Source organism: Harpia harpyja, chromosome Z (genome assembly GCF_026419915.1).
Source record: "Harpia harpyja isolate bHarHar1 chromosome Z, bHarHar1 primary haplotype, whole genome shotgun sequence".
NCBI classification, from domain to species: Eukaryota; Metazoa; Chordata; class Aves; order Accipitriformes; family Accipitridae; genus Harpia; species Harpia harpyja.
In genome coordinates this window covers 19110323-19134866 of record NC_068969.1, presented here as the reverse complement: position 1 = coordinate 19134866, position 24544 = coordinate 19110323, and the positions used below count along the sequence as shown (strand labels likewise).

The 24544-nt window shown below is 47.1% G+C and overlaps 1 protein-coding gene across 1 annotated transcript in view; it reads left to right on the top strand.

Moving 5' to 3' along the window:
• FRMD4B (FERM domain containing 4B) overlaps window positions 1–24544 on the top strand; it is an 86214-nt gene that overhangs the window by 1300 nt on the left and 60370 nt on the right. Inside the window, exons 2-4 of the mRNA XM_052776779.1 lie at window positions 20765–20830; window positions 21553–21647; window positions 23903–23995. Of these exons, the coding sequence (XP_052632739.1) occupies window positions 20765–20830; window positions 21553–21647; window positions 23903–23995 (254 nt within the window). The remainder of the gene's footprint in view (window positions 1–20764; window positions 20831–21552; window positions 21648–23902; window positions 23996–24544) is intronic.

The window sequence follows — 24544 nt, the reverse complement described above, 5'->3', positions numbered from 1 at the left end:
GCAAACAGCTCTCCAGAACCATCAGGATTTAACTTCCATGGGAAAGTCATGCTAAGAAGACATCTGTGCCCATTTAATCCCAAAGGGATCTGTTGCTATTTAGCTTTAAGGTATGCCCAGGAGTGGGAGAACAGCTTTACGGTGACAGAAGTGCTTCCAAGTGCTTGAATGCATCTTGGTATCTTGTACAGATGATGGATGTAAACACTTTGTGATTTATGTGATGCGTGTGTCACTTGAGGAATATGGATCGCGTATAGTTAGGGAATGCAGGAGTGCAGGCATCACTGCTCTCCGTTTGCCCACCTTTACTGGCCTGAAGAAATGTGGGGATGCAGCCCTGGCTTCCTTATTTCTCTATAAATAAAAGCCAGCTACACCTGTACTGTGTGGGTGTTATTTTTGGAGTTTGTTCACATAAAGAGTGTGGAGCTCGGACCGCCTTCGCTCCCTGCTGCATCCCCATGGAGGCAAACCCCATCGCTCCAGGGCTGGAATAACGGCTCAGTAAGGACCAGCTCTGACAACAGCTGTATTCAGCCTGTTCAGCTGTGATTCTCTGATGGTTGGCTCAAAGAGAAAAGAGATTTTTTTGTCAAAACAAAGTGTGACTGTATCTCTGCCCAAACTTACTGTGTCCGAGTGGCTGTTGGTGGATTAATCTGTCTTGTCTCCTTTATGAAAGGCGTCACGGACTTGTGCCTGTGTCCTAAAGTGGGGATGTGAAAATGGGTAGAAAGAAGAGATGGGTCCTTCTGTTGTCCTTCCAGGTGGCCCTTAAGCTGGGGGGTGAACAGGGAGTGCCCCTTCCCAGTTCCCCTCTGCCTGCAGCTTGTCACAGCCATGAGGAGAGCACAGCCAGACTGCTGGGGACATGCAGTGACCTGTTGGTCCATGCTCGCTGCTCTGAGGGTCATCCCTGGGAGATGAAACCAGGCAGGAACAAGGTGATGCTCACATTTTAACATCAGGAATTTCCTAGGGGTAATTCGGGATGTATTAAAGAGAGATGGCTGAAAGAATGCCCTGCAGCTCTTCCCTTTTGGGTTGTGTAACGCATTGCTTTTTGTGCTGAACTCTTGGCTCTTTGCTGTTAAAACCACTGGCAGTATCGTGTCTAAGTCTGGTGGGTGCAGGACTGAGCACACAGCATTAAATGTCACCAGTCTGTTTGGATATCAGAGCCCTGTAAGAGGTTGAATCAAATAGTACTTTTCTTTTCCATTCTGTTTTAAACACTTGAAGCTATGGGAACCTCTAGAGATGGCAGCTGGATGACCCCTGCATACAGAGATGTACTCTGAGCTGTGTTGTGTTACACTTGTTCACCTTGGGCTCACTGGAGCAATGCAGGAGCAAAACATGCAGTGCAGAGCTCTCCGTGGGGTTGTTTCTCAGAGGAGGTGGATGTTGCAGTGTCTGTGGGACTAGGCTCTGATCTTGGACGCAAGTTTTTGTCTCCCATCGTTACCACAGATCCTGCATTAACTTGGGCAAATTGTTTTCCTTCTCTCTGCCTCTGTTGTTTGTAAAATGGATATAACAACACTCTCTTACCTGCCAGGGATGCTATTTGTCTTTTCAAATTTATGCTAGGAGAAGCCCTGTAGTTAGTGCAGCCACATGAAAGCACGTTTTTGCCTTGTGTCATTATTAATATTGGCAGGTGGACAGGTGGTTAACAAAGTCCTTTCACACCTTGGCTTCATCGAGAATGTTCATATTTCTGTAACTCCTTCACATTCATATTCCAAGTGTGAAAAATACCACGGATTGTATATAAAGGCTCTTTTGACTAAACTTATACTTTTGCTCTCTCTGAGGACTCCCTGAGCTGTACACAGTGTAACAAATGGGAAACAAGTCAGAACTTTGTCACTGAGCTATGTGCAAGGGACATGCGGGGAAGGGTGAGGTGACAGGCACTTGCGCTGCTGGTCAGCCCCAGAGGCTTCAGTTTGCTTTGATCCATATTTCGGGTTCATGTTGTTTTGTGGGTCAGTGGCTATTTTCGGGTGAGTTGGACGCTGCTAGCAGGTCCCTTTTTAATCATTAGTACATTATTATGGTGAAAGGAAAGCCAGCAGGATTTCTTCTCCCTGGGCTGCTAAGTTTGTTATGGTGGTTGTGGGGTTTTTTGGTCTTTCTTTTTTTAAATATAAAATGCTTGCTAGCCTCATGGAGACCTGAGCTTGAGTCCCAGCACGGAGAAACCACTAACGCCTTCATGCTTCTACGCAGGGCTCTTGCCGATGTCTTTTGAAGTCGGCAGGTGCAGAGGTTGTCACGCGGGCAGAGCCGTATGGCTGAAATCCTCTCTGCCGGCATAAAGCCTTTACCTGCATTAGCAGCTTTAAGTAAAAAAAAAAAAAAAAGCCAAAACCAACCAAACAAACAAAAAACTAGCAAGAACAAACCAGCTTTTGTCAGTCACCTTCTCTTTAGCCCTCTTGTTTCTAGCGTGTGTTTGTGGGAAGCACCTTCCAAGGTCTTACTGGCTGTTGTTTCACACGGTCACCGGTGCAGGGACTTCGGTCTCAGCCCAGCAAGCCAAGCTCAGGCACTTCCCCAAGCTGGTCTCTGCTCCAGGGCACTTGCCATCATCTGTCTCATCTGCCAAAAAAGAAGGGATGTCCTATTTGCCCAGAGCCTATTCAACTGGAGGAGTTTGTGAGCCAAAGTGCTGACGGGGTGTCCAGTTTCACTCTGAAGTAACCTCTGAACCCATGCGTGGGGAGGAGGGTTGTACAGTATGTGAGTTTATCCTCTCCGTGAGCGCTTGGGTTGTATGCCAGGGAACATTGTCTTGTCTGTGGCAGAGAGCATCTGAAAGCCTGTCCTAGAAAAAAAACGAGACTTGCAGAGACAGCTGATGGAAGAGCTGGCACAGATCTTCTAACTGCAACAAGTCAATACGAGTTATTGGGGCTATTAGGACTTGGAAAAAATCCTAGGTGAGAATTTGGCATAGATGCTTTCATCCACGGGCACCCATTTCCTACAAGGGAATGGAGCGAGTGTTGTATTTTGTTATGGAGATCTCGCACATAGTACTCTGACCTGCCGGCTGGGCTTTGGGGTCTTCCCAGAGCCCACCCCTCCCAATGCCCACAGTGGGAGAGTGTTGCATTTCTGGGTGTCCTGATACTTCTTCCAAAATAAAGGTTTTGGAAGGGCTCTCCACATGCTGGTTTTATAGGCCACCTGTCTTAAATCTAATTATAGAGTAGAAAAACAGAAAGTGAAATTTTTACATAAATGAGGTTAATAAGCAGTGGCAAAGCCAAAAACTTTCACAATCAACATCTATCCTGTGTTTAGTTACTTATGTTATCACTGGCCTGACTTCTGCTGTGATGTCAACACTACCATATTCTGGTGCATGTTTTCCCCTGAGGTATGGATACCAATTTTCACCTATACATTCCACAGCCCAGTCATTCCTTGTTAGCCCCTATGCTTTAAGCATGAAAGAAACATTGCATCAAAGTCCATTTGATAATGCAGCTAACTCTTATAAATCAAAAACTGGTCAAGTGAGCGCTTTAGTGTCAGGGTTAAAATGGATGTGAGTCAGTTTGCTTGATGCAAAGTGGAAAAGAGAAACCAGGCAAACTGTCCCCAAACTCCCTGCAGAATACAATGACATGTTGTGATTAATATTTGCTGGACATGAGACCAGGTATGGGAGTGTCTTTGCAATTAAGCTATTCAGTTACGCTGGCAATTTGGCTAACAATCTCTGGTGTAAAAGCGTAAATCGAATTCATGTGGGTTTTTTGGACAGAGTGCTTTTTAACCTCTGAAAGGTCATTTCCTCTGTGTGAAGTGAAAAAATTTTGCTGATGAAGCACAACAAATAAGCTTTGTACACGTGTCTGTCCCATACATACCTGGGGTGGAGGAGTGAGAGAGGAAGTGATTGACTTCTGTTTCCTATGGTGCTAACGTAGTTGGTTTGGATAGCGAGGACCATGTTTCCTCTGCTACCACGCCTTAACTTTTCACCATAAAAATTGCTGACAACAAATTGGAGATGCCCTTTTTTCTTCTCTTTTCACAATGATGGAAAGTGGCACTGGAGTGGTGAGGGTAAGCACGAAGGGGAAGTGCTGTGTTGTCAGGGCAGAGCTTTCCTTCCTCCACACCAGACAGACCCTGGGAGTGATGCTTGGAGGAAGAAGCATCTCGGGCATCTTTATGGGTCAGAGTTTTCCAAAGGGAGCTTGAAGATCTTTTTAGAGAACGCTGAATATGTGCCCCTTCAAAGATTTAAACTTAGGCGCTGGGGATTACCAGTTCCTCTGGAAAAGCTTTGCTCTGACTGCTTTCATCCAGCTGTTTCTCTTTTTGAAGTGATCTGATCTAATGCTGTGACACTGCTCGTACATCACTTGCAGAGCTTTGGCTCTGCTTGAAACCCTCGTCATGTCCAAACACGGCACGTGGAGGCTTCCCTGCAGCTGGGGCTTTGGGGAGCCTCTTGCAGAGCTGAGAACAGGACGGGCTTTGGGCACCGCCTCCTAACAGCTTAGAGTTAAACTTGGCTTTACATGCTTCCCGCAGCAGCTTTCCAAAGCTCTCTGCCAGACATGTTTCCATTTGAGCTCACGATATAGCGTTTTCTGTTCGAGAGAGTTTATTCAAACAAAAATATGATTTTTTTGTACCACTCCTCCCTTTTCCCTAGCAGACTAACTTCACAACCAGACTGTGAACTTCATCTCATTTCCTTCAGGGTGTCATGGTGCCAGTTTCAAACAGTGCCTTCTATTCACTAACTGCTTTGGCCTGTATAAATATTTTTTTTCTTCGATCTGACGCATTTCACAAAATACGTTAGATTTCAAATGTTGCTGGCGCCACTTTTCAGACGCAGACTCCTGTACAAAGGTATCACTGTATGAACTTGCCTGGATAAATCTCCATTTCGGTCTTGTGCAGAGAGGCTGGCCAGCTTGCTCTGACTGGACAAGAGGCTTATAAAAAGGTAAATTAAAAGTTTCAGGCACATGCTGGTTTTTCCCGTACTTCATTTTTTGTCTGTCTGAGCGTTTAGTTTTCTGTCACTCCTTTTGCTAGCATTGTCACTGCAGTTCTTTGCAATCTTGGATGGACTGTCCATGTGCTTAAAATAACACTGTGCTATCTTTGTCTCCTTATTTTCTAAAAATCAGGCCACCCTTGTACGGTCTGCGTTGCTCTTAAAACCTCTGAGTCATAATTAGTGATTAGTAGTTCTACTAATCTTCTGTACAGATGGAGGCCAGTTCATTCTCAGAGACTGCAAAGAGGATAAAGCTATCAGCGCTGGAATATATTAGCCTAAATACCCTCCCACACACAAGTACACATGTACACTTTTTCCTGCTAATTAGTCATTCATTTAAACATGCATCAGCTCTGCGTGTTGGGGAAGGAGAGGTGGGGAGAATAAGGGGCATCAAAATGCTGAGAATAACCTGAATGTGCTGTTTTCAGCCATGAAAAGCCATCATTGACAGTCCAAGCAACATTAGATTTAAGACCGTGATGTTTCTGTCGCTGCTGTTCCAGCAGATGTAGAATAGGTGCTGTCCCAGTGATGGGTGCCCCAGTGCTCATCTTCCCGCTTGCTATCAGGTGTAAATGTGTGGTGCTAGCAGAGCTGGGAGTGGTGATGGAGGAGTTACTGCATACAGCACTTGCACTGCAGGGCTACTGCTAATTACGTGCTGTTTTCTGAGTGTCCTGGTTCTACGTTTTGCTGGGCCGGTGGTTTCTAGTTAGGATGATGTGGGCTGGGCAGAGGGTGTACGGTGTGAGAAGGCCGTGCGTGTTGGTATCTCGTGCAGGCAGGTTACTGGCTTGTGCATGTGCAAGGAAGGCAAAGGACTGGAGGATGGCAGCGAAGAAGCTGGAAGAGCAGGAGAGGGCAGTGCAAGAATTACATAGCATGAAAAGTACAGGCTGTGCAAGCAAGGAAGGAGAGGGGAGAGACCAGGGAATAAAACAAATAGTGTATGCCAAAACCCTCAATACTCCAAACTGAGCACAGACTTGCAAGAAAGTGTGGGAAGACAAACAGGTAGGAAAAAAAAGGCAGCAGAAGTGCAATAGGAAAGGAAAACTGAGGTTGTAGACAGGCAGGAGAAAAACAAGAGGGGACCAATCTCTCCAGAAAGGTGGCTGCCCTAGGCGAAGAGGTCCCCATTGTGCTGAGTGTAGATTTGTTCAACTGATGCCAGACCGGCAGCGTCTGGTTGCCACAATTGTTTTGGGAGAGCAAGTATGTTGGTGTAGGTGAAGCCCATCGGGAATCTGGTTGGGCAGGTGCACTTAGCCGGCATGCAAGTTGGTGTTTGCTAAGCCGTAGCGAAGTGGGAGTGAGTAATTCCTCTCTAGTATCAAGCACATTGCATCTGTTCACCTTATTCAGAGAGGCTAGGGTGTGCTGCGTTTGCTGTAGGGTTACGTACCCTTTGGCAAGGATTCACAACGCTGCCTTCCCTTAAACCCCAGCTTGGAGCTCTTCTGGTGGCCTCTGAGTTAGAGACCTTTCCCTGCTCAACTCTTGCTGCTCCAACAGCTTCCAACTGCTGAAACCTCTTACGGGCACGCTGTATTTCTTTTAAACTCTAATTTTTCTTGTTCAGAAAAACTATCTGTGGCCCAGAGTACAGCTGAATTACACAGCCCAGATCTGCATTTGTCTGGAAGCCCTGGATCCTCTGAGGAGCTATGTTCTTCTCCTCCTTCAGCTATTCCTGTCCCTGTGGTTATCCCAGCAGGGCAGAAGTTGGCACCACCCAGGTACCCTTCACATCATTTCTCTAAGGAAAAATGACTCACTGTCTATTTTCCATCTTATTTTGGGGCTTTGGAGTCTGTGTTTTGGAGACAAATGCAAGTTTGTTATTCTTGAAATGCTCTCCCAAAACTGTCTCAGCTGCCACCCCTTAGGTTGCTGGTGCAGTCTGGACCAGCTGGCTGGACCTGACCTGGCATCCTTCTGCCCACTGTGGGGCCAGCTTATGGGGTTTTTTTTTGTTTTTTATAAAACTGTGATCCTGAGCATTGTACGGAGAGCTTTTGTAGTCTCATGACTATGAGAATGTTAGCTTTTACAAAGTAACTTGGGGAGGGGGGGGGGAACAAACCTCTTTGTCTGCAGCTATTTAAAAGGTGGATATTTGATCAAAGCTAGTTCCTCTGCATTAAACAAGGAGGGCAAGACACCTCTGGCACCTCACTGGATCCCAGGTGTCTGGGGTAGCTGGGGTGAGTTGCCCTCTGGAGGTGTCTGGATTGATGGCAATTTACAGAGGCAGCCCCAGGCGAGGGGATCAGGGCTGACTCATGCTGTTTGATCGTGTGGACCAGGCAGCCCTGCTTCTCTTCCCAGCAGTGTCAGTAAGACTCTGGCTTTACACAGTGCTCTGCAGCTTAATGGAGCCCGTTCTTGGCCTCAAATGCTCGGTACACAGTATTCTCTTTGGGGGAGTTTAGGTGGACCAAGAGGGCTTGGTAGCTCTGAGAAGTGGGAGCCACATGTCTCTGATGAGGTGATGCTTTCAAAAGTTTGACCCCAAGGTTCCTGCTTCCCATTCTGATAAATGCAAGTTACTTTGTTCCAGGTGTTGAACTTAGGTTTTTTTCTATTAAAATAGATCCATGGATTATAAAAATTGGGGTGGTAAAAGTCTTCGTAGCCTGTCCTCTCTGTGCATAGCGGCTGCTCAGTTGGGAGCATAAATAACTGACAAAGAGCATCCAGCTAAAGGGAAGAGGTCTTTCTCGCTCCCAGGTGAAGTTGTTTCGGTGTGTGTCCAGAGCTCCTCTCTGCTCTGGTATCAGATGTTCCCCCTGGCCTGTATCTTCCAGCCCACGTTGGATGCTGTGGTCCTGGGCTGTGTTGTTCCCTTGGCATCAGTCTTGTTACCGTAATTTAAGTGGCCAGAGGATGTGAGTCAGTGGTTTGCTTTAAAAGCCTGGGTACCCATATTCATGTTGCATAAAAGGAAATTAATAAAGCTGAGCTGTGTTTGTGAAGGAGGAACAGGCTTGTATTTTAGATTTTGAAGTAACTGCATGTGTAAATTTGAGATCTTGTACCTCTTGTGTACTGCATGGAGGTCATGTTTGGAGCTCTGGAGGTTACAGCCTCCTGGATTTGAGTGCATGGTTCTTCGGTTTTCTGTTTTGTTTTTTTTCTGTTTTCAGTGAAAGCAGTGTTATATAGTCATTTGGCATTTCTTCTGGAGGAGAGCTCAGTTTTTGTGCCTTTGTGTGATACCTGTGCTCTGCCTGACACAGTTATGCAGTTGGTGTCGCTGTGTCAAAGCCCAGAGGTGTGTGCAGCCTCGTAGGTTGATGCGCCAGAGGGGGAGAAATCAGGGAGATGAAGTATGACTTGGTGTTTTGCACACAGAAAACAGTCCTGCAAAGGGAGCAGCAGAACAGCAGGTAGATGACTTACTCCTGCACCTCTAGCAGCAGCAAACTACACTCCTGGAGACCAACCCTGACCCCAGAACAAATTCAGATTGATGGCCAAGGGTGTGAACTCTGTCAGTGCTCCTGGTTCCCTCCCTGATGTGCGGTAGCCCACATCAGAGGCAGCAGATCTGTGCTTTGGGAAGGAGTTTGGGAAATCCAGTGAAACGCTGTACCTGCGGGTATCTGTCGTAGCAAGGGACTATGGAGACGGGAGCGTATGAAATGAAGACAGGCTTGCTGAGAAGACAAGCTCTGGTTATCTCCATTTACCCATATACCTTCAGATCGGTAGATGAGCCTCCCTGCTGCTGTGGGGCTAAGCCCCTGCTCCCAGGGGTTGAAAGTGGAGGCGGCTTGAAATTTTAACTCTGTGCCAAGTTGTAGCATAAAGGCTCGTTCCATCCCCTGGATGGGGATGCGTGGGGTGGAAGAGCCAGAGGGGCGATGGCAGCTCCCAATAAGCACCAAGCTGTTGGCGTGGGGGTCTTCGGCCGGCTGCCGCGGCACAGGGGGGCTGGCAGGGACCCGTGGTCCAACAGCAAAGTGTCTTACTGCCCCGGGGCTGGTATCTTGCGCTATGCCTTTGGTTGGTAACTGCTGGGTTTTTACTTGGCTTTGTTTCATAATAAAGGGGTTAATATTACAAAGGAAAACCAAAAATAATTGTAATGCTTTCCCAGTTCGCCTCCATTTTTAACAATCACGTTTCAACCTCTTGTGTCCCCTGACTCATGCTGGAGAGGCTTTTGTTTCTGAATCTGTAATCAAAGCAACAAATGCAAAGGTCATTTCCTTGAGATTATATGGCAACGGAAGAAGTCCAGGATTGTGTCTCCCTTCTTCCCCCAGCTCAAATGTACAGAAAACATGAAGGCTTAGTACATGCACGCTGTTGAGTACTTCTTAGGTTTCTCCAGTCCTTTTAAACCAGCAGGGCGTGTGGCTCGGAGGTAAGAGGCTATATTTTAATTTCTGATGCGTAGCAGCAATAGATAACATTGTTTAGTGCTGTTACATTGTGCCCCGACTAAAACATCACGCAGAGCTTGGAGCTGTGAGTGCGGGAGTGCGGGCAGCCAGAAAGCAGCACAGAGCAAAGCGAGTTTGTTTTGGGGTATTTCAGTAGTGCAGGCTGCAACCTTTTTGCTTGCTCTTTTCTCTGCCCTGAAAGATCAGTCCATAAAAATTTTTTTGCATCTTTTGCACCCCATCGTGGAGATAAGGGGCTGTTTGTTTACTCCCAGCATTTACAGCTGCTTTTTCCTGCCTTTGTTGTAAGTGCTGCCTTGGCTGCTTTAGGAAAGTGCTAAATCCAAGCTTGATTCTGGTAACTTTGCTGCAGCTGGAGAGCAGGTCTGTAATTTCTGATTATAGAGAAAACCCCTTTTCAGAGATTTCCCTTATAGGCTGCTCTGAGATACGATTTAAACTGAACAAAGCACAGATTCATAAGTCCCGAGAAGAGGCGGTCAGTGCCTGGTACAGTAGCTCCTTTCAGCATGTAACTATTAAATATCTCATCAGTAAGGTCCCCACCCCTCTTGCCCAAAAAAACCCCTCACTGAGCGGTTGGTGCTGGAGATGCAGCAGTGCACATGGAGATCGTTAACGGCTGTTGAGAAAGAGCCTTTGATCTGAAGTGCTTGTTTTGCTTTAAAAGTGGAGTGTGGAGCAGTCCAAATCTGTTAAACCCCCCTGAGTGCCTGGCAAGGTGCTGGCAGCTGGGCAGGCTGGCTCCTCGCTGCCAGCACCGCCACAGAAATGCTGCTCAGCGCCCGCTGCAGCCAATACCCGCTTTTTTGACTTCTTCCAGAGAGCTTAGGATTTTGGGCTTTTCTTGGCTTACTTGCTTGCTCTTTGCATTTTTTTTAAAGAGTTACAGATTTAAAGGCAATTGAGATGGACTTGTGATATAGCCTTGTTTTTATTATTATTATTTTTCATCGCCTGCTTACCTAATGTCTGTTCAAGGCTGGCACCTGAGTTTCCTGAAGGGCTGCTGCCAAGCATGAGTGGCTGCAAAAGTCCGGGGGAAGGATGGGGACAGGATGGGGGATAAGCCCGGGTGCAAGGACCCCGATGGGGTAGGAGGGAAAAAGATGCAAGATGCCCTCAGAGGACATGGTTCTGCCTGGAGAGGATGGCAGATATTAGGTCAAGGTTTGCTCTGCCTATGTCTCCTGCCTCAGGAGCCATCCCTCAAAAACCCAACCCAGGGGTGAGCAGGGGGGTGGTGGAGAAGTGAGAAGTGCGGGGGGGGATGACAGAGGAGCAGCCTGTGAGAAGCCATCAAAGAAACAGGGAAGAGTTTCAGGGCTGGGGAGAGACAAAGAGGCATCAAGGGCAGGGTGAGGGTCTCTGGGGATGGGAAACCCTTCTCTAAGGGGATTTTTTAGTCTTCTGTAACTATTCCCATAACAGGGAAAGCTGAGTTTCTGTTTCAAGTGTGTCAGGAAAAGTTACCAGAAGCTCTGCACAGAATATCTCCTGAGATTCATGTTGTAGAGACTTAAGCAAAGAAGCAGGAGCTTAACTGATTTGTGTCCAACCTCCTGGTTGAAGAGCAAAGGTCAGAACAGGCCACAGCAGGGCAGGGGTCTGGTCCTGCCCCACGGTGGGTACTGCTCATTCAAGGGCAGAGAATGCTGCTGCCTCCACGTAGTGCCCTTTCTGGGGCCGACACTGCATTTGCTCTGTTGAGTAGCTTCAGGAAGGCTGTCTGATCCCACAGGATCTTTTTTTTTCCCCCCCCTGAGTTCCCAGGAGACTGCACTGGAAGAAAACATTATCGTGGGCTTGTGTGCAGTAATGACCCGACAGCAGTGTCTCAGTGCTGCTGGTGATAAGCATGTCTCCACCAGACACTAATTTATTAGCTGTGTTCTGCCAAGGAAAGCAGATGTTGGATGAAGTATTTCATTGACTTGATATTTGTGGCAGATTTGCACTGATTGTTTCCTATTAATTTTCCTGATTTTTAGGATTAGCTGTAGAGTTGCCTGTCTATTCTTCTCTTGCTGATCTTTTAAATACGTTGCAAAGTGGTAGGAATGGTAACATCAGCACTTGTGGAATGACGTGACCTGTTTGAGAAACATTTCCTTTTTGAGAATGAGACACCTTTCTTTAATAAGAGGAGAATACTGATGCAACAAGGGGGCTGTTCCTTCAAGAACATGGCTAACCACTTCCCCTCTGTCAGAGAGACTCAGCATCTACTGATAACGCAGCCAGCAAGACCCCGTGGCCTTTGGCAGTGTCAGGAGAGGTGAAATGCTGTCTGGATGCTGCTTGTCAGCTGAAAAGTATGGGGCCAGCAGAGCTGGCGAAGGCTCTTCTGCAGCGGTTCGTCTCTGCGCCTCGTGCCACGGGAACCGATGATGCCTGTGAGCTTGTAGCACGCTTATCCGCGTGCTGGTGCACAGGTTGTGCATGGGTGAACACCTCCTGCACCCTCGCGTGGGAGGGAGCGGCAGCGGGTATGTGAAACCACCATCGGTAGCATCAGGAAAGGCAGCCACGCTGCAAAATTTCCTTGTGGGGAAGACGGGTTAGTTTTTTACATTGCATGTTCCTGGTAGAGACTAAGAAGCAGCAACTCTCCTGTTTATATTTTGCCCTTGACAAAAAGGGCTTTATCTCCTGGCCGGGATACTGTGTTTATCATTTTGAGGAAGACTGAATTAATTTATTCCCTGGATTTTCATTTGTCACTGGTTTTGGTTTTTTTTTTTTTATCAGTGCGCTCATCATTACTTCTGAGCATTGCATTTGAGCATCTTGGGAGAGGAGGATGAGATTTAGAGCCCCACAACCTGCTCCAGTGAGTGGGATCTTTCTAATGACCACAAAAGGCTGTGCCTGTTGTCCTGTACAAATCAGCAAACCACCAATAAAGCAAGTGAAAAGAGTCCCCTAGATTTGCCATCCCCTGCAATGAGAAATAGTAGAATAAATGGGAAAAAGGAGAATCGCATGGGAAGCGTGTTGGCACTCGGCCCTGAAAAGCCACAGTCCCTGAAGCGAGGGAGAGCACTTGGGCTGTTGCTTTGCCAGATTTTTGTACTGGCTCAGCTGGTGGGGCTTACATGAAAGTTAGTTGATGCTCTGCAGGAGCCAGTTTTTTCATCGTATCTTCAGTTCATGTGGCTATTTCAGGAAGGTGCCATGCAACTGAGCCTCTCGGCCCCCTGTTCCAGGCACTGTGTTTTATCTCTAACTCTTTGCCAAACTTCAGCAGAGCCAATATTTCCATGGAAAGCATCATCAAAGGAGCATTTGTACCAGCTTGCACTTTAAGTTTTCTCCAGCCTGTCTCATCTTAAAACATTATTTCTGTGCATGTTGTATTCGGTTGGGTCTTCAAGTGTCTGTGTGTGCCTGGCTGGTCCTGAGACAAGAAGCACAGGGACACCCTGAGGCTGGGAATGGCTCTGTACAGTCCCTGCAATCGCTGTGGGTAAATACCCCGTGAGTGGTGGGACAGGAGCGTGCAGAGCCAGGGTGAGCTCTGCAGCCCTTGGGAAGGATGGGGGTGGCACTTGGAGTCACCCTGGCGAGGTGAGATGGGTCCTACAAGGTGGCTTGCCATAGCACGAAGGGTGAAAGATGTAGCTGGGCACTTCAGTGCATTGCTGGCTATTTAATGTTAAGCAGATACTGGCTTCTGTTAAGGTTAATAGCAAGATAACAAATGATTTAAGGCAAAATCCTGGCCCTACTAAAGTTAACAGTGAAATTCGTCGACTACATTGGAGCCAGGACTTCAGCCAAAGGTTTCTTTATGACTTGAAGATTAGGAAGGAGAGGCAGTATGTCTGGAGACATGGTCTGCCCCCTGTAAAGCTGGTGGCAGCTGTGCTGTCGCCTTCGAAGGGATCACGGCAAGTTTATCACATCTGCGTGAGCCAGACTGGGATGCCGCAGCAGGGAACCCACCGGCTGCCCGGGCTGGGGTGTGCAGGGACTGGGGGGAAACTTGAGGTTTTTGGAGCCAGAGCCAACCTTTTGTGTTTTGCAGGACATATTGGTGAGTCCAGGAGTCTTCAAGGGGAGGGCAAATATGCAGAGGAGGCATCACCTGGGGGCTTTTCTGCTGCACCCCTTGCTGGCAAAGGAGGTGATGGAGAGGCATGCAGTGGGATGTGATGTGGCAGTGGGATGGGGGCATGTTTCCCCTCTCCAGATCTTAACCCGTGGGAGGGTGGAGCACTTCCAGCCCCCCAGCCATCTGTTTCCTCCTGAGCATCTCCCACCATGGGACACTCAGTGACAGGCACCTATGCTGGGTCAGGGAGGACCTGCGGGCTGCTAACAGGCTGATAAGAAGTGTGCATCAAGGCATTTTTGGAGACCTACACGGATCCTTTAAAAACTTTCCATAGAAATGCTGGTATAAAACCAAACTCCTGTTTGTTATTTTTCTGCTTATTCCTTAAAGCTTTGAGCGGCTCTGAGTGCTGGAACATGACGAGGCTTTGCTCTCCCAACAGACACACCAGGAAACTCTGAGGTCATTTAAACCATTATAACTTTTTCCTTCTTCCCCCCAGCTGCATGCAGGCCCCTTCCTTCCAGAAGGACAGCAACAGGCTTTTATTTTCCTGAGATGTGCCATGTAAGGGCAGCTCCATATTGCAATACATTGTTGCATCTTATTTCATATTTTTATCAGGCTGTGCACATTTACAGGCCAGAGGTAAGCTGGCCAGTTGTATCAAAGTCAATGAAGAAATGCTGATCTGAGGCAGCTGAGGATCTGATCCTAAATGCCTTCAGGTCTGAAGGAAAAAAACCCACCTAAATGCTGATGAAAATCTGAGGTCAGTGTAGGGGCTTCAATATTAAGCTTTGAAATCTCTTATGGGCTTATGAGTTACAGAAGAGGGGTTGGGGGGGAAAAAAAAAACCTTACAGGAAATTACTGGTGATGCTTTATAGCTCAGGTAGGGATTTTGAGCTGAAATTCTCTTCTAAGTGCAAGGCTGGTTCTCTGGGCTCCTACACCTGCAAATCAGCGCTGCTGCCTCTGAGTCATGGGTCAAAAGGAGAATGGCAGGATTTTGGCCACCCCCCATGCCACAGGCTTTGTGGAGGCTGGGTCAGTGTGGCAAAGGGATAGCATTTCCTAACCGACCACGTGCATCTTGTAAGCGAGTGGGAATACTGCTCTCTTGCTTTTTTGTCATCCATATGATTTTTTTCAGCGCTCTGACTGCTTGAGCCACTGTGGTGTGCCTTTTTCAGGAATAAATGATCCGGTTTTTACAATCCATGTCCTAATGATGCACTGCAGCCCAATTTCTTGCTTTTAAAACTGCAGGTTTAAGGCTTTGTGTGCTGGCCATTTATTCAGTGAAAATGGTTGCCCTTTTTGTCTCACCACTTGATGCATCAGTGCAGGTTTTTTTCCTGCCTGTAAAGTATCTTCCACAGCTTACCTGCCAGTGAAGTTTAATTTCACGTGGTTACCCTGCAAGGAGTTTATGGAAATAACATGCAGTTTTGTGCAGCTGGCACGGAATCCCTGGTGTCACACTGGGGTGTTTTCCAGGCAGAGCCCCTGCGGGTGCACAGTAACACCCATGTCTGAGCAAGAGGGTTTACCTTGAGAGGAAGGGTAGAGGAAAGCTGCGGGAAGAGGTTTGCTACTTGCAAAAGATTTCGCGTGGAGTTTGGCATATTAAAGATGTGAAGCCTCACTGGATGGAGGGGCTGGTTTTAAAGTTTCCAGCAATCCGTATTTCTGTGGATGCAGGACCCTGGCACAGCCATCCTGTCCCTGGGCAGGTCGTGTTACCCGTCGGTGCGACGCGATCGTGCCACCCGCGTGTGCACGTGGGCTGCTGAAGCCTGAATCGTGGCACATCCCAAATGAGAACAGCTGGGATGTGTGCACAGACCTCTGAGCATTTCAATGGTAGAAACAGTTCCCAATTTTGTCTCAATTATGTGCAGCTTATGTATAATCCTCTCTTCTTTGGCCACAGAGTTGTTAGCGTTTGGGGTTTTTTTGGCTTTCTGTAGTAGTGAAGACTCCAGACCTTCTTAAAACAAGAAAGGCTTAAAAATAGAAGTCAGAGACATATGGCCAGCTACGCCAAGCGATGTCTCTGTAATTTGCCCAGTTCTGGGAGGTGAAATCTGGTCTGGAGGGAGTGCAACACATTCAGGTTTGCTTCTGACCAAAAACCTTCATGATTTCCCATTCCTAAGCTACACTTCAGGAGATATGTTATTCTGTCAGCTTTTTTTTTTTTGCTTAAGTTTTTTGAGGTTTCCTGTTTACACCCTGTCTAATTACTTTTTTTCTTTTTCTTATTTTTTCCTAACTGGATGACACACATGGATGTCTAAAAATATTGCATGTAACAACCAGCTTCGAGTAGGGAGGATGTTTCTGTTGAAGAGAAACAGCATAAATATCCTGCATATGTTTTTTTTCCCCAAATAAACATTCAGGCTCAGGATATCACAGGGAATTGCTTTAAGTAGCCAAGAAATAATTTAGGGGGTTTTTTTTTGTCTGCCTTGGTTTTTTTCTTTTTAAAGGACTGATGTTTTGAAAAATCTGTCTTGGTGATTTTTAGGTAGACAATTTGTCTTAATTTCTGTGTCACAAGTGAGATGGAGGAAAAAATTGGGGGGTCCAGCTATATGAAACCTTTCTGAACATGTTAACCTGCTATATAGAATCACAATCTTGCCCTATGCTTTAATTTCTACATGTGGAGATTCTGAGAATCATGTGTTTCTTTTCCTTCATTATCTGCCTTTTTTACCGAAGACCTGGGTAAATCAGGTTCTTGCTGAAAGCCTGCTGCCAGTAAGTTAGGAGGGCTGCAATATTTTTTATATTACTGCATTGGACAGTGTTTGTCTCCTTTTCATTCTTGTCCATTTTTGAGTTTTTATTGCTTGCTTGCGGCAAAGTATATGAGTGACTTTGAGAAACAATAAGAATCCAGCATCCCAGTATCTCAGTGTGGTTTTGCCAAAAATGGGGCTGTGTATTATGTTGCTCTGCTAATTTCCTGTGGGGAATGAGATGAGGTACAGGGATACTTCATGAATTTTATGCTGCTACTTCTTTTACTGGATAATAGCTTAAATATTAGCAGGCTTTTAAAAATAACTGCTAAAAAGACCAACTTGGGGGCATGTTGCAGAAGTATAACAAAACTGTTCATTTGTACAGACAATGCAAAATCAATGAGAATAAGCTGACAACATAGATGTGTGTATATATATCTCAAGACTGCTCATGCCACCTCTTAATGGAGCCAGACAGCTGTGCTCATCTCGTGATGGATTGCTCCAACTACATAGAAAATCAATTATATTGTTCAGATTAGCAAGGCGTACTGAATTAAAGATGAAAGAAAATGTACCCTCAAGGGGCTCCCAGGGTGTTGGGTCTTTGAGGAGCCCAGCGCCTTAAGAGCCAGGGAGCAAAGTACGAGTCCTTTCCCAGAGCCCGAGGAAACAGGCCTGCAAGCGGATGTGCTGCAGGGAAATAAATCACACCGGTGTCGTTGGGGGAGTTAAAAATGAGTCTTTCCCTGATTCGGCTCCAAGAGCTCAGGGTCTCTGGTCACTGAGCTGGAGGCACTCTTCCATGGCCAAAATCCTTTATATATTCTATGATACTATGGTGGCGAAGTCCTCATCTGGAAGCTTCCCAGCTTTTCTTCAGGCAAGAGGAGAGGACCAGACCATCGATACGTGCGACTGTGCTGGAGCGTGTGGCATTGCTGCGCTGCAGTCACGTCACACCTCTGCATCACTGCGCTGGGACAATACAGGGCCGGTGGAAGGTGACTGATATTCCAGAGCTTGTGAGGTGGTCTCGTGGCTGCAAAAGCCTCTGAAGCTTTCGGTTCTGCTCCCTGTACAAACAAGGCTTGCAAAATGGGAATACTGTCTTGTATATAGGAGCCCTGCCTGCACAGGGAAGGCAGCTCCATGCAAGGAGAGAGCTGTCTCCTGGAGATGACCTCTCTGGTGGGCGACATTCCTGACGCAGGATGGGCTTGTGTTGCTCTGTGATAGTAACTGGGAGTGATTTGCTTCTGACTGTGTTTGTAAGTGCGGAGTAAGCCAAGTGAAGTGCTCTCTGCCCCATCAGGAATGGGGTGGGGATGCTTGGAGTGAGCGCTTGCACCGCTGCAGAAATCAGGGTGCTGGTTGCTGAAGCCTTGGATCTGCAAGAGGAGGATAAGGGCTGATGTTTGGACTGCCCTAGTTAATGCCACTTTGTTTAGGGATTGGACCCTACAAAGGCAAAGCTGGTAGTCACCCTGGCAGATTTGCGTTCCTCGACCGGGCTGTGGTGCCACGCAGTGAGTATCCATGTTGTGCCTCTCGGCCCAGGTGGAGAAGGCATCTTAGCAGGGATGTGGCCCTCAGGTGTGTCTGCATGGGCTGGGGAGGGGGCAGAGGGGTGCATGGAGCAAATAGAAAGGGCTTCGGAGACCCCCCTTCTTCCTTAGGCTATAGCCAGCAGCAGATACTTCATGGACGTGGACATTACAGTCGTGTCCCACCATGCAAGAGCGCGTTCCTGGGGTGAGACAAGCCCATCGCCACGTAAAGCTCTGGTGACGCAAGCGGGAGCAGGCAGGTTTGTCACAGGAACGGCATTTCGTGGTGCTTTATCATCGAGCAGCCTGGCATCTTCTGCAACTTCTTGACTGAGCTTTCTAGTACTCTGGGAAGCAGCTGTATGATTTCTTCTAAGGTGAGATTCCTGGAGACTCGGGTACTAAATGTTATCTGTATCTATATCCGTAAATCAGACTTTTAAGCCGTGTCCTTACGTTTTCTCATCAATAAAATCAGGGATCATTATATCTTGCCTATCTTCAGGGGTGTGGTGAAGTTAATTACTTTTAAGGTGCTTTGCAATTACCATGGATAGCTGAGTAGAAGCACAGATTATGGTTGGTATTTCTTCTATGTTTTAATCTTCCTGGCAACCTTCCTTTCTCCTCAGCACAAGGCTTTGTGGATGTGTTTGCTATAATAGAAACCTTTTTTACTTAACAATAGACAACTGAGGCAATTAAAACAGTCAGAAGTGATTAATGTGATTTCACTGGGTGAAAGCTAAAGAAGCTAGCAATTAAATAATGGCAACCCTTGTGCTATCTCAGAGCAACAGATGGGGAATGATTTAAAACCGCTATTGGATCAGACACTTCGCAACAGGGGCAGATTGGTAACAGTATGTAAGAGCCAGAAATATGCACCGCCTTGAAGGGTGTGCTGATGAAACGATTAATTGATGGTAACATGCAACTTATTTATGACCACGTGATGGCAGACCTTCAGCTCTCCTGAACAAACGGACCCGTGATCAGATCGTAATACATTTAAGGGCTACAGGCAGCATGTTTGGTGAGCGGATAAATTGCAGAGAGCGGGCGGGAAGCTGGAATTGGGATGCTGCGGCTTTGCTTCCAAAACCTGAGAGATAAAGCACTGGAAATGGTACCCTGCTGGGAGCACGGGCCTGGGGCTAGTGCAGCTCTGGGCTGATGGCTTCTCGGTTGGGGTGCAGTACCGTGGGGTGAGGCTGTGGTTTGCAACGGGGAGGCATTGCTGCTGTCTCCGTGATGGTGCAGCCTCTGCTCTGCACCCCTGCGTGCACAAGAAGTCACTCTTCATCTGGCGCTTCTCTACAAATTCACATTCACAGCAGAAGGAAAAATGAAAAGGAAGGGGTTTCTTCCAGCTAGACTCACTCTGCAAATGGTCCTTTTACCAGTGTTGCTGTTTTGATGAGTGATGCGATGATACTTACTTACTTAGTGCTGTAAGTTGCCAGCACTGGTGCCGCAGATGCTGTAGCCCTGTTTTCCCGGATACTAGACAGAGTTGTGTCTGCAGATGCTCATGTCTGACCTGTTTGCAGAGCTCCTCAGGAGGGGGTTCCCTTCTGGGTTTTGGTCAAAATGAGCTCAATTAGGTGAAACAATAAAGCTTTGTTAATTTGGCTTCTTATGGCTGACTGGTGACAGAAGAGGCTGTGTCTCGGCAGCCCCCGCTGTGCAAACAGCCACGCGTTGAAACGGGGGCAGCGCTGGAGGAGGCAGGAGGTCTCTTTTCGGTTATACTGCAATCGGGTATAAATTGTATTTATTTTTAAGTGTTACAAGGCTTGGATGTGTGGCATCCCGGGGCAGGAGGTGATGAGGGGGTGCTGGTGGCAGCAGAGCTCAGCCCCGTCCTTGTCCCCATCCCTGCGGAGCCAGAGGGATGTGAAAGGAGAAACCGCTGTGTGTTGCCGTTTAATCCCTCTGGGAGCCCCTATCTAAGTAAACCACCCTCAGCCTCTGCTCACAGCTCAGAATTTATAGTCTGCGAGAAGCTCGTGCTGTCAGGAAAATGAGTTGCTCTGAGGCTGGGAGAATAAATATAAAAGCCAGGTTTCCTTCACCAGCTCTCGCACGGAAAGCGTTGTGAAGCCGGTCCTGGCCAAAAGCCAGTGAGAGGTCCAGAATTAGAACAGATTTTAAATAATGTAAAAGCTTTTGTGGAAATGTATTAGATTTCAAAGGGCAGATATTAAAAGGGCATAATGTGCAGCTATTTCTGAATTGCTTGCCTCTTGAAGAGAGAAAGACGCATTGTTTGCAAGAGATAAATGTGACACAAAGTGGGAACCAAGGTGGTCCAGATACAATGTTAGAGGTTGTAAAGCTCTTCCCATTCTTAATGATTCAGTTCAAGCACCTGTATAAGAATCCTATGGAGGCAGTAACTTCTAATGCTTGTGAAAATTTATCCAAGGGGAGAGCATTAACGTACTGGTAGAGACTCCGTCTAGACTTGAGACCAGGTCCTCTGTCAAGGGACCAAATTTAGGCTGACTCATCTGCAGGGGTGGTTGGATAGACGGGGGTTTCATGGGTCCCTGGTCATCTCTGCTCCTCACCAGAGCACAAGGCCATAGCTGCCTCTTGTGGCTTGGTACTAGCCAGGCTGGTTCATCCTCAAATTAAATTCTTGCAGCACTTAGGTCACTTTTATCTGATCCCGAATGCTGCTAAGCACCCTTAATGCTGATTTGAAGTTGACGGGAGCTGAGAGTGCTGAGGCAGCTCCCCAGACCGAGTCCTTGGAGAAGGACGCTCAGCTTGGGTATGGAGTCGATTCCCTTATCAGTGCAGATTAGACGCTTGCTACGTGCTGTCCTTGCCCCTGAGCCGCACGTGGTCCGGTGCAAGCCAGGAAAGTTGCGGATTCTGCCCTTCTTCACGGGGCTGTGTTGCTGTTTTTGCAGATGACAGAGGGTCGGCACTGCCAGGTGCATCTCCTCGATGACAGGAACTTGGAGCTGCTGGTTCAGGTACGGATCCCTCTCTTTTGGGCACCGGTAGCAGTGCTATTGGGGGGCTGATGCATAAGTGATGGTGGAAGAAAAGTTGTATCTCTTACTAGAGCAACTCACAGAAGTGGAATAAACAGGCACGCTTTCATGCACGCCTGCCATTCCTCAGACCTGAGTTAGCACGAGGGTTTCCCTTGGGCATTGGTGCACGGTGGGCAAAATACCTGCCATCAGTTCTGCATTCAGTTTTTAATCTGCTTTCACGAAAATTCATAAATGCACCCCTCGTGGTGGTATTTCGCTTCTAATTTAGAAGGGAAGAAAAGTCTGGGTTTTGGGGGATGTCTTTTATTCCTGTAACAGAACCCAAAGCACGAGATCCTCTAATACACAATATTTTCTTAATTGCAAAATTCCTCCTGCTGTAAGTGCAGGAAAGCCTCAGCTGCCTCCTTTCACTCCCTGAAAGAGGAAAGCAGCAGTCAGTCCGCACGCTTCAGCTTGATGTCGTGGGTTAAGTACATAATTGCCTCTCTGTGCTCCACATGTCCTGTGTAGCTCCACGGAGACGCTGAATCGCACTGCCCCGAGTCTGATGGAGTCATTTCTGTATTGAGTTGTACAACAAGGTTTTTAACTTGGCTGTGTGTACTTAAATGTCAGTATTTGCTGAGAAAATTTTTATTATATATGACAAGCCTGGACTGAAATGAATGAAATTATTTTTATTCTTTCAATAGCCCAAACTTTTGTCTCGGGAGTTACTGGATCTGGTGGCCTCACACTTCAACTTGAAAGAAAAGGAGTATTTTGGGATAACGTTTATAGATGATACGTAAGTATGGTCATTTATTTTAGACAGCTGTGTGCTTATTGCAATGTGAAGCCTATCCCCGACACCATGGCAGCTCAGCGTGATGGAAAAATGACTCTTTCTTTTGAAGAAGAAAGATTTTTCCTACCATGTGTTTGTGCTTCTTGGCTGAGGAAAGGGGAAGGCACAAAACAGAAAATATTTGGAAAATATCTTCTGGGCACAAACCGCAGAATACTTGTAAAATACCTTCCTGACGCTTTCACTTTTCATGTTTGTCTCACAAAGTGGAGAAAATTGATTCAGCAATAATTTCCTACGTGAACACCCTCAGCTTTCCTGTTCTGCACTTTTAGTAACAACATAAAGGTTTTGCATTTATTTTCAAAGTGAATTGCTCCTATTGCTTTGCACTTTAATCTCAAATGTATTATTGAGTCTTTTAAACCCAAACTTCCCTAGCAGCAGTGAAATACAAGGTTAGTCCTTCCCATAAAGAACCTTCCTCTAGCTTCCCTATTACTTTTAGGTATCCGAGCTATTCTGTAGACTACCAAAAAGAGCTGCAAAAGCAGAACGTGCTCGAAATGCACAGCCCTCCCTTCCCGGCAGCTGGACTATTGCAAGCACGTGGCGGTGTTGGGTGCAGTTTGTCATCGCCGCTGATGCGAGTGGGGCAGCTCCGGCAGCTGCTGCCCATCCCCTGCCACCCTCCGCCGGCGGCTGCTGCTGGGCTGGGTGGGATGCTACGGCCAGGCTCCGGAGCGCCATGGGAGATCCACTTCTGTGGCATTAATGCAGAGTCAGCTGGGTTAATTGAAATCTCAGCTGGTGTTTAGACTCATCTGTCAGCATTGCACTGAAATGCTTCCCCATGTCTGCTGGGTGTAGGACCGAAACCTGCAGGCAGGACTCCGCTCCCCAGGGCCAGCTTCTCCAGAAGAGTTACCTTCAGCTCCCCAAAAAAGCTGGAGCAGAGCTGCTTAGGGCAGTGGGGAAAGGGAGTTGGGCATTAATACAGCCCCTAAATAAACCTCTTCTTGTCTAACGGGAATAATATTAGCCCCTGCTTCTCTCCATTGCTGCTTTTTATGGTGTCCTGGATGGAAGCCTTCACCTACAAATCATGTCAGAGCTGTGTTTGGGGCCACCTGCCAAGGCAGTTCCTATCCACAGGTGCAGGACTGGCCCTGGGGAAAGGGCTGGTGTCTATGGAGCTGGTAGGAGCTGCTCGCTTGGGGGCCCTGACCGCAGCAGTGTGTTATTTTTACCAGCCACTCTCGTTTTGGGCTTTCCCTAGAATATATTTGCCACATCCTTGTCCTTTCAGGTGTTGGAAAATACTTTCTTCCAGCTCTTCTGTAAATCCCTTGAGGATGCTGTTTGCACTTGGCTTATTTTTTCCCCCAGAAGAGCTGCCATGAAATTCTTCTGGAGGTTTTTGGTTGCTGGCGTTCCCTCGCGGTGAGCTTTAAAGGGCTGCCAGGGGATTACCTAAAAGCTGTTGACTTCCCCAGAAACACCAGTGGGACTCCAGAGGCTGCCTTGGATTTACAGGGCTGGGCTGGGTGCTTGGAGGGAGCGTGTGGCCTCTGGAGGGCACCCATGCCCCAGCTTTTTGGGGCAGCCACAGGCTTCTGCGCTCCCCCTTGGCCCCAGGGTCCTCAGGGAGGTTAACTGGGATTTGGGGGGCACTTTTGTTTTCTTTCTGGCTTCCTTCCCATTTCAGTCAAGGCAGCCACTGCAGAGAGAACTGTGTTTTATACAGCTGCCTCATTAAATGAGCGTGCCTGCAGTAAAGCCCTCTGCTCTGAAATGGGGTTTTATGTCACGCTGGGACTGGGGATGGTGCGGAACAGGAGGAGACAGCAGAGCTATGTGGTCCCCGTGCAGCAGAAGAGATCAGACCCATTTCTGCTGCAGGCAAACATCCAGCCTCTGCTAGACATGAGAAGTCAGTGGCGGTGTCCCCATTTATAGCAAAGGAAGGTATTTCAATAATATTTGGTTTTTCTGGGTGCCTTCTGTGCTATGACTTCTGTGCTACAGCTGAAAATACAACTGCAAAGAACGTTCTCTAACATCCAAAAGTGTATCGCATCAAAATCCGAAAGTTAGGGAAAAAGGAAAGAATTGGATGAAATGTTTGCCTGCCTCAGAGCTGAATTTTGCATTTTTTTGAAGTAACATTTGGAGTAACCACAAGCACTGAAAGAGACCCTGCTTCTGTATTTCCTGTCCCAGTTTTTAACCACCTCCCCAACCTGTTTCCGCAGAGGTCAGAGCGTCTGGTTGCAGCTGGATCACCGAGTCCTGGACCATGACTTGCCCAAGAAACCCGGCCCAGCAACTTTGTACTTTGCCGTTAGGTGAGTAATTGTTTCCACAAAGAAAACATTACTACTTGGGTTTATTTGTCACCAGGGGTTTTTGTTTGAAAGACCTGGTTATGGATTTGATAAAGGAAGTAAATGTCAAAGCGATATATTATTTTTAGAAGGGGATTAGGTCCTGAATAACTGTTGCTTTTTTGTATTTAACTACAAAATAAAGTAGTTTGGAACCTGCTACTTTTTAAACTGTTACTAGGACATTGTTCTAGGTGGTTTTTTCTGTTTGTTTGTTTAAAGCCCTGTATTTTAAATATCTTCTTTGCCTCACTTGTCTTTAATAGTGCTAAATTTTAATACAGCTTGTCTAAACAATCATACTTACTTTTTCTTATGTTTACTTAAGGGTTGTCTGTACTTGAAAGGGATTGCTGATGGCTTCTTTGCTCACACAGAGTAAGCCAGTCCCCAGGAGAGAATAAAATCCCTGGCAAAGTGATGATTTTGGCCAATGTAATTGCATTACTTTAGGGCTTTTGCTGGCAAAGCTCTGCTGGTTAAGGGCCTGAAAAAAAGGATGTCCTACGA